Consider the following 9,909-nt stretch of genomic DNA (forward strand, 5'->3'; position numbering starts at 1 on the left):
GGAGGCGCAGCGCCACCATCCCGCTGTTCCTCGACCTGGTTCGGTTTCTCCGACCTGCTTTTTTGGGGGGAAATAAAGGAAAAAAAATTTTCCTTTATTTCCCCCCCAAAAAACTAGGTGCGTCCTATGGGACGGAGCGTCCTATGGGACGAAAAATACGGTACATTGACCACAGTTGCAGTAAGAGCTCTCAAACACTTTATGTGCAAATATAAAGTAGACTACAAACCAAGTCACTGTTCATTGTCTTTCGGATACTGTAGCATGGCCTTGATCTTTACAATCACAGCTTTCAGTAGATGTTAATATATAAAGGACATGGATTAAAAGTAATCACTGCCCTCCCCCGCTTCCACTGTCAGTTTACAGAACTTATTCAAAACTTGTAGCCTTTCTAACATATTGTGTAAACTTATAACAAAAATTAGTAAGATTTGTTTCCTCAGGCAGCTATTTTGACAAGGATGAGTAGTTCTATAACAATGCAAACTGCAACAGTCACTGTATCAGATAGCAGAAAAACCTCTGTTTCAATGCTTGCAAAGCATTCACAAGTCTTCATATTCTCAGAATCCCTCAACCCCTCTCGCTGCAGTGGTACTTCTTTTTGTTCTCAACCCTCTACAAATTCACAATTCTAGAAAGCGTCTTTGAGACAGCACAATATTGTTACCACTGCCTTATTTTGCATTCCTGACAGCTGGTACAGATCTGACAAGTTAACAAATCTGACATGTGCATTTTTACTACAATTTGACACCATTAATATGAAAGGGGTGTGTTATGATGCAGAACAAGTGAAGTCCATGCTAGATTTGGGCATGTGTTAGAAAATGTTCCGGAAATCACAGACCTGCACACCATATGTATTGATAGAGTGAGGAGAGAATCCTCATAGGGACCAAGCGTATTTAAAAGGATGCCTAACTCCCTATAGAGTACACATGCAACAGCCTAGAGCTGTCCCAAACATACTACAATGCTGCAGGTCATTCACTTGAAGGCAAAGTGAATGTCACCCACCCCCAGGACACAGAATACCCTCAGCAGAAGCAGAACTGTGCCCAGAGGGTTGAGCAAGAATATGCTGCTTGATTCACAAATGCAGGGATAGCAAAGATGGTACCCGCCAAAGGTATTTGGACTACAATTCCCATCAGCCTCAACCAGCACGATCAATTGTCAGGGAAGTCATAGCCCAACATAATGACACCACTTTGGCTACCCCTGCTGTCAAAGTAAAACTAAGGGCCTGTGGCACCACAGTTCACCAGGACCATCACTGATGCCACACGAAGAGGCAGCATGGCAGGGAAGGTAGGTTAGACTAAAGCCCCAAAGGGAGTCTCTTCTCCCAGGAAACAGGTTTGAAGCCAGAGGCTTTTTCAAATGTCAGACATGCATTGATTCAGCATACCAGAAACCACCAATCGACAAGAAAACTATTCCTATGCATACTATCAGTTTACACTGCATCAACATGACAGCCCATTCTGAACACAGGCATTACAGTGTGGCATTCTCAGACCAGTAGTACCCAACAAGCTACTTTTCTCCCACCCCACTTTTGCACAGTGTTACAGCTGAACAAGCACCTTCTGGAGATGCTATTAACTGGTGGAGGCAATCCCACTGAAATCAAACACAATGACAAACACAATGAAGGCCTCAAGGCCTCAAAGTTAGGATGAAAGCTTCAGCACTGTACACACTTAACCAGAAGTTAGTTCAACTGAATTTAATGGTGTATGCACAGGATTCTACTTTTTAAGCATGCATCTCTCTCTCTCTAGATTTACTTATTTTTAAAATTGGTTTAAGCTTTTGATTATTCAACAGAAAGGATTTTATTTTACTTGACTACATCAGGGTGGGCAACAGTGGCCCTGCAGGTGTTAGACTACAACTACCATTATCCCTGGCCATTGGTCAAGTTGACTGGGGCTGATGGGAGTTTTAGTTCAGCATCAGGAGGGTCATAGGTTCCCCATCTCTGGACTAAGTAACATTTAGGGCTTTATTCTGAGGAACTGTATTTTTCAAACCAAAACAATCTTTATGTAAAATTACTTGTCTAACTACAAAAGGAGACAGATGCTAACCAATAAAAGTTGCCCATCTCAAAAATTGCTGAGGATCAAAAACACTCCAAATCATTTCTACTGCAGACAAGCAAATAGAAATAAACACTCAAAACCTCAAGAGTTCATATTAGTAATCCACCTCATAATCTTAAACACATGTACTCAAAAGCCTGATTGAATTCAATGGGACTTACTCCCAAGTAAGTGTGTTAGCAAGGCCTTAATCCCCAATGAGAAGTGCCAGCAATTGCTTAAATGCTTTGCTTGTGTTCTTTTACGCTATGTTCTCAATCCCAAACAAAATGCAGCTTACCAAGATCCTGCACGACAAAATAATAATAATAATAATAATAATAATAATAATATTAATAATAATCGTTTACTAGCGTTAGGTCTCTTTCGCTTTCTGTAGAGAGAGGTTTCACAACACATTAACATGCTGCAACAGAAGACTGCTTCTCCTAAGCAGGAGGAGCTCGGAATAAACTGTTTCCACAACAGTAGAGAACAAAAACTATAAGAGGGAAAGGTTAGGGAGTTTTCTACAGCAGCCTTTTTTCTGTTGTGGGGGGGGGGGGTAAGGAAGGAAGAGGCGGAGAGAAAAGAGGAGAAAACACACAAGCGCCAAACAAATCACAGTTTGCACCCGAGCTTTGCCCCGACCCCCACCCCTCACCCCAAGGTTGCCGAGAGAAAAGCTTTTCTTCCTTACGACGAGGGCCAAGAGTTTTACCAAGAGGGATTGGGGCGGGAGGAGTAGACCCCATTCATTGGCCTCCTCCGGGTTGGGACTAGGCCGGCCTAAGCGGAGGGATGCACCTAGGTGGGGATGCCGGGGACACGCAGCAGCAGCAGCGGCCTCCGGGTGGGGGGCGTCCACGGAGCTCCTCTGCACCCCCCCCCGGGAGGGGGGCTCTGCATCTGCCCCTGAGCCTTGCGAGGGGACCGGTTAACCCGCTTACTCCTAAGCCCCCAGAGCGGGACGTGGCTAAAGCAGTTCCTCCAGAACCCCCGCGCCAAAGGGGCACAGCGAGCGGGCCGGCCTGCCTGCCGCACCGGTTGCCGCCAATGCCGCAGCCCGCCAGACTAGGCCGCAGGGCCTTGCTGCTGCCACGGCCCGTCCCGGTGCACCTTGGCGAGAGGAGGAGCAGCGGGGCGGCGGCAGAGAGCCGGCCTGCCTCCCCCCCGGTCTTTGTCGCCCGCTTCCAACTCACCGCTCTCGATCTCGTTGCCCTTCTTGGCGGTGGCGGCGTTCCCCATGGCCGGGAGGCCGGCGGGCTGCTCCGTCCGTCCAGCGGGGGGAAGAAAGGGAGGGAGGGAGAAGGGCGGGAATCCCGAGCGGCTTCTGTGGAGCCGGCAAAAAGCGAAGGAGGAAGGAGTGTGGCGTCGCCGCTTCGGTCTTTCCCCTCAGCGCTCGGCCTTCGGCTCCTCTCCCCCTCGCTCTGGTAAGGGGGCTCCGGGCGGCCTCTAAGTCGGAGGCGGCGAGGGTTCCTCCGGGTCCTGCCTCCTTTCTTTCCGCTTGTCCGCCTGCCCTCCCCGACTCCACACACACACACACATACACGGCGGAAATGACGGCCGCTGAAGCGCCTCCTCCTTCTCCTCAGCCGTTCCTCCTCACGCTCACAAGGGCTCCGGCTTCGCCTGCCCGGCGGCCTGGCGGGGCTACGCTCTTTGCGGAGGAGGAGGAGGCCTCCTGCCGGCCTCGCTTTCCGCTTTTCCCCTCAGACTCTTCCCCACAACGCACCTCCTTTTGCCCTCGAGTAAATAATTCACCCGAAGGGACCAGCCTTCCCCCGCCCCCTCAGCTCTTGCCTTCTTCACCCGCACTTGCAAGCGGCTGCAGCAGTAGTCCCAAGTCCGCACTTATTTCAGGAGCGGATCTAACGCGCCCTTCGCGCTCCGCTGCCACTCCTCCTCCCGAGGAGATAAACCCATGGAAGTTTGTGGGAGTTTGGTTTATGGATCATATAAACGCGCCTTGGCTTGGGATGCCCCATCCTGTGCTTGAGTCTTGTATCTATACTGTTAATGTTGAAGCCAGTGAGAGATGGGATACGGGGCAAAAGGGAGGTTGGAGAAAGATGTAATCCAGACAAGACACTTTGGGACATATTTCTGTTGGACACACTGGGTGCAGTTGTTTTTTGGACTGCTCCCGGATTCAGCTTTGCTCCAGATTCCAACAAATGCACCAACTGGCCTTTTTCTGAAGATGGATCTTGCTGCAGTTACAGGTTTCTTGTTCGCCTTTAATATTTAGGTCATGGTATGTGCAGTATGTGGCGGAACGGTTCTGAAAAGTGCCCAGAAGCTTTTTAGTTGATGCAAAATGCAGCAGTCATGCCATACCAATACTGTGCATTCTTCGCCAGTTTTGGATTTCTTTCTGGGCCCGGTTCAAAGTGTGGTTGTTGTTACCCCTTTTCCAGGCCTGGACAGTTTGGAAGTTGGAGGGGTGCTACTTTTGCCCATATGAATCTGCCCACACACTTTGGTCTTCAGAGGAGGCCTTGCTATGGATGCTATTTTCATCTGAGGGTGCAACAAACAAGATCTTTCTTTTAGTGTACAGGCTATTTAACACCTTGCCACAAAACAATCAGCTAGGGGTAGGGTCTTCCTTGTGGTGGCCCCCATTTGTGGAACTCCCTCCCTATGGAGATGTGGCTGTCTCCCTCACTGACAGTGTTCAAACAATGGCTTTAGACATGCATGTGTGCACAGGCATTTGTGGAAAGCTGGCAAATTGAATTGTTTTGAATTGCTTGATTAAATGGGACTTTATAAATGAATTTTTACATTGATATATGAATTTTATTATATGTTCCCTGTTTTAGGATCCTATGGGACGAGGGATGGTTTATATAAATGTAAATAAAAAATAAAATAGGCAATTACACCTTTCTTGTTTAGATATGGGTTGCAATGATGAAAGTCACGATTTACATCTGTGGCTATGAAGGTTGCTACAGTTTTAAAATAATGATTAATGATGCTTTTGCTCCTTCTATATATTGAGTTTTTCATGTTGTTTTATGATTGCTTGTTTTTGAGCTAGGGCCTGAAACCTGAAACACAAACACATGAATACTGTTATGATTATGATAATTATTTATTGCGGTAAAAAAAAGTGGCTTTGAACACATTCAGTGTACATTTTTTAAATTGCTGAGTAACTATACCCTTTTGCTCTCTAGTAATCTGATATTAGAGATCAAGGTTTTATTCTTATGAGGAATTCTATTTTGGTTGTGTACATACCATAACGTTTAAGCACACTCTTTTCCTCAAACAATTATGGGCACTGTAGTTTATTCCTCAGTTACTATTTATAGCAACCCTTAACAAACTACAGTACCCAGAAACAAGTTCAATTAGGCTGCTATCCTAATTGCATTTACCCGAGAGAAAACTCTGTACAATAAATAGGACTGACTTTTGAGGAGATATGATTGGAATTGCACTGTTAGTGTATTTGTGATTGGCGCCTCAAATGTGTAGATACACTTGTGAACTTGAGGAGATACACTTTGAATTTTGGAAATTAACGGTACGTACAATTCTGTAGCTAGAATTAAGTTGCACTGTGTTGAGAGGCCCATGGGTACTGGACTGCAACATAAGTATGGTTAAGTAGCCTTGTAGTTGCACTCATAGCTAGGTGACTTTCTTTTCAACTTTCCTCAGTATACTGCCTTTTCTACATCTTTCAAAAAATAATTTTGATCCACACTGCTATACCATCACCTTTAGATTAATATTTGGATGATTGCAAATTTTGTGAAATTATGATATAGTTGGTGAAATTTCAGTTTTTGCCTATCTAAACCACTCAGAAGGAAATGTATCATAGGAGGCAGGCTTTTAAATATTTAATCTGATGTGTTTTTTATTACATTTTCCCAGTTCCACGATAAAATATTGTACCATGAGCAATGCCTGGCAACCTTTATTGTGTCTCAGGGTTGCTTTTTTCCTCTTTCGTCCTCAAATTGAGAGAGGTTTTGTTCCTTGGGGTTGGGTGGTGCATTCCATTCCAGTTTCAGAAGCGTGCTGTTTATCCATGAGGCTGCCTGTCATCTATTCTAGAAGATGGTTAAAGACATAAGTGTCAATCAAACTTGAAAATGCTCTTTCCTCTATTTTAAGAGCAAACTCATTCTCCAAGTGTGATCCTTACAAAGCAAATGCAGCAGTATCCATGCCCAAGAGGGAGCAAACTCTGAAAAACTCCAAAAGTTGTAAGTTGTAGAAGTACAATATATATATATATATATATATATATATATATATATATATATATGGGGGAGGGATTAGGGGAGGGGAGCAAAAAGCACAATGATAACTGAGCATGCTCAGTGGTCATGGAATGCTCTCTGTCTCTGACTCTGACTCTTTATGTTTGATGAGAGAGACAGAAAACTAGAAGGGGACATTTGAATGGACTAGCTTGGAAAAGCTGGCAGGCATTCTGAACAAGAGCAGTGTACTCCACAACAGTTTATTGCGGGTCCGTCTTATACTTTCCGAATAGGCACATAGTCCACTCCTGTGTTCACTTGGGTGTTAAACATTAGATGTTATAGTGCAGTAGTAGCACTGGAATATTTTAAAAGCAGTTCTCTACCACCTAACTTGTCACGTTGTTCTACGCTGATGTTAAAATAGTACTGTATTTTATGATGAAGTCATGGAAAAGTGACTTCTGTATTACTGTCAAAGTATCAAAAGGATGAATTTCTTCCAAATTAGTATGCCTGGGATTTAGGGATGGAGAGTAGTTTAATTCAATTCTCAGCTGAAGACAAACCTGCCTGATTTGCACTTTTCAAAACAATATGCAAGACAAAATACAGCTTTATAAATTGGAACTTCTCACCATTTTACAGTGCAGTTCTCCAGCCACGTTATGTGTATAAAAGTCTGCATAAAATTGCATATATTCATGAAAATGACATACAAAAATCCATCACGGAAGGGAAAATGGCTTTGCAAAAATGTGCACATTAGGATATATTCACAATAAAGTGCTGTTGAATTTTCATGAGAACCTTTAAAAGAAAATAACAAACTTCTGTGGAGAACTGAAGACTGAAACATGATAAATTGAAATGACAGTTGTGCCTTGCAGGACAATCATACTAGACATGTTTCAGAAGTAAGCCCTTACTGTGTCTTTGTTCCTATAAAAAGTATAAAAGTAATGTAGTCTCTGTTCTATTGCATATTAAAAATAACAGAACAGGCTAGATTTCTCTAGGTCTCTTCAAGAAAGATGCTTTGTGAAAACACCAGGAGCAGTGGCGTAGCGTGGGGGGTGCAGGGGGGGCGGGCCGCACCGGGCGCAACATCTGGGGTTAGGGCAAATCCATGGGTTAGGGGGCGCAAATCCACGGGTTAGGGGGCGCAAATCCACGGGTTAGGGGGCGCAAATTACTTGCCTTGCCCCGGGTGCTGACAACCCACGCTACACCACTGACCAGGAGTACAGGTTCTTCTTATCCTATAACGTTGGAAAGATAAGATATATATTCTTTTAGACCAATTATTGGTTTTCATATTTTATTAGAAAATTGACTGAGAAATCAGTTGAGGGAGACTAGATATGGGGAAGCAAAACTGAAGACTGTATGTGAACATTCTGTTTCCTTTGGTAGCCAGATATGCTGGTTGGAGTTCTTTGGTTAAACTCTTACAGAAGTATTTAAAATTCACTGACTTCTTAAATCTGGTACCTTTCAGAGGGAAAAGCAACCGAGGGCATTTTTTAAGCAGAAAAAAATCCTTTCTGTTCCACCAGTATTTAGAGGGGGTTTTAATTACAGTACTGAAAGAAAATGAAAACTTGGGGCTTCATTATATGCATTTGCATGTAGCATAATTTGCTCCTAGGCCAGTCTAATTAGATAGTTTACAGTTCACTTCTACTTAAGCCAAGCAGTGTAAAGTACATTAAAACGTTCCTTTTTTAAAATATGTGTTTAAGGAAATTAATGGAATAGCCTTAAATGAGGTAGATTAGAGAGACAAGCAAAGGGCACTTGCACAGGCGAAAACTGATTGTTCTTAACACTTTGGCATCAAATCCTGTAACAAAGTGATCTTGGGAGCTCTCTTCCAAATAATGACTCACTCTAAGTAACCCCCCAGAGACGTATCTAGCCATTCCCTAGAGAGCTCGTAATTGTTGGCTTATTTCAACAGGCTTTCTTTGGAATTTCTTACAGTCTGATCTTAGACATGTTAATTCAGAAACGATTCCCACTGTGCTGAAATGATTTAATTTCAGGGTTGTGGGTTTGAGGCAGCGGCGTAGCTAGCTGCTTAGGTGCCTGGGGTGAGGCGGGGCAGGGCATGATGGAATCCCGCATTGCGCTCTGGTGGTCTGCAGGTCCGCGTTGCTTCTTCGGGCAGTGTGGAGCCAGCCAGTGCCCAAGCCACCACGTCACTCCCAGGAGAGATGCGTGGCTTGGGAGCACTGCAGGCCCCACGGTAAGTGCCACCTCTGCAGTGTGGTGCCCAGTGCGCCTTGCCCCCCCCCCATTTGAGACCCATGTGGGGCAAAAAATTCCTGCATTGCAGAGGGTTGGACTAGATGACCCTCGTGGTCGCTTCCAACTCTACAAATCTGTGGTTCTCAAAATGGTAGCATGATTTAAGCATGCTTAGCTCTAAAGTAAGTGCTACTGACTACAGTGGGGATTGTTTCCCAAGTAAGTGTCCATTAGATTGCAGCCTCAGGTTCTTGGGGGGAGGGGGTATTATTTATTTAATCTATTAACAGGATATTATGAGTCATATATTTTATAACTTAAACTGGAGACTGAGAATTGTATATGAATAGGCCAGGATTCCCCTTCCTGTTTTGCTGCATCTTCCCCAGAAAAATTCCTTTTGCCAATTCCGCTTTCCTTGTACTTCACAATCATAGTCAAAATACATCTTCATTGATTTAGATACCTATGAGAGGGTTATTTAGTTCAGCCCCTGCAATGCAGGAATCTTTTGCCCATCTGGGGCTCAAACCTGCAACCCTGAGATTTAGCCCAACCCTCATGCTCTACTGACTGAACTATCCCAGAGATAATAAATTAACTTTTTTTTTCTGTATGGCTTCTGTTACAGAGAAAGAGCTGATCTCACCAGATTTGCTCTCTGCTTTGTTTTATTTGCCATGTAGATTATCCTGAGTAATTATTTAAAAAACAAAAACAAAAAACTCACAATTTTCCTTTTAGAGAAACAATGCAGGAAACAAATTGCAGGCATGATGTACCTTAAGGGGCAAAGCTGATTCTTCCTGACACGCAATATGGGACAACCTGCTGGAGACGAGAGTCAAAATCGATGGGCTAAGCGTATAAATTATTAATGAATTCTGCCACTTAGTCTCATTTGCTAGGAAAATGGATGCCTGTTTTCACTTCAAGCCATGGCCTGAGCAAACGGCATTTAACAGGACTCACACTGAGGCAATATTTCTTCCTCATTGCCTGGAGTTTCACATTACAAGAGCAGAACTGGGGGACGATGGGTGTTTTTCAGGGTCATCGTAGTAGGATTTAGGCAACACCTTTAATGCAGATCCTCTAAGTGTCCCTATTTTTCAGGGACAGTCCTAGATTTACAGAAGCCGTCCCGGTTTCTGATTTGATCCCGGAATGTCCTGCTTTTCTTTAGGACGTCCCTATTTTCATTGGAGAAATTTTGGAGGGTATGGAGTTATGTGACCCCTGAGCCAAGTAAATGAGATACAGTACAACCATCAGAACCATCTTCATAGGGAAGTTTTTTTAAATGCTTTTTAAAAATGTTTAATGCT

The 9,909-nt window shown here is 44.0% G+C and overlaps 1 protein-coding gene across 2 annotated transcripts in view; it reads right to left on the reverse strand.

Moving 5' to 3' along the window:
• PRKACB (protein kinase cAMP-activated catalytic subunit beta) overlaps positions 1–3,941 on the reverse strand; it is a 57,802-nt gene extending 53,861 nt beyond the window's left edge. The window contains exon 1 of one of the 2 annotated variants that reach the window (XR_014549691.1): positions 3,299–3,753. Coding sequence is in view for 1 of the 2 variants with exons in the window: in XM_083620821.1 (XP_083476947.1) it covers positions 3,299–3,344 (46 nt within the window). In the remaining variant the exon portion in view is untranslated. Of the gene's footprint in view, positions 1–3,298 lie in introns of both variants that reach the window. The other variant, XM_083620821.1, reaches the window with a different exon arrangement.
• Between the last annotated feature and the right edge of the window lie 5,968 nt (positions 3,942–9,909).

This window comes from Podarcis filfolensis (genome assembly GCF_964270895.1).
Source record: "Podarcis filfolensis genome assembly, chromosome: 6".
Taxonomy (NCBI): Eukaryota; Metazoa; Chordata; class Lepidosauria; order Squamata; family Lacertidae; genus Podarcis; species Podarcis filfolensis.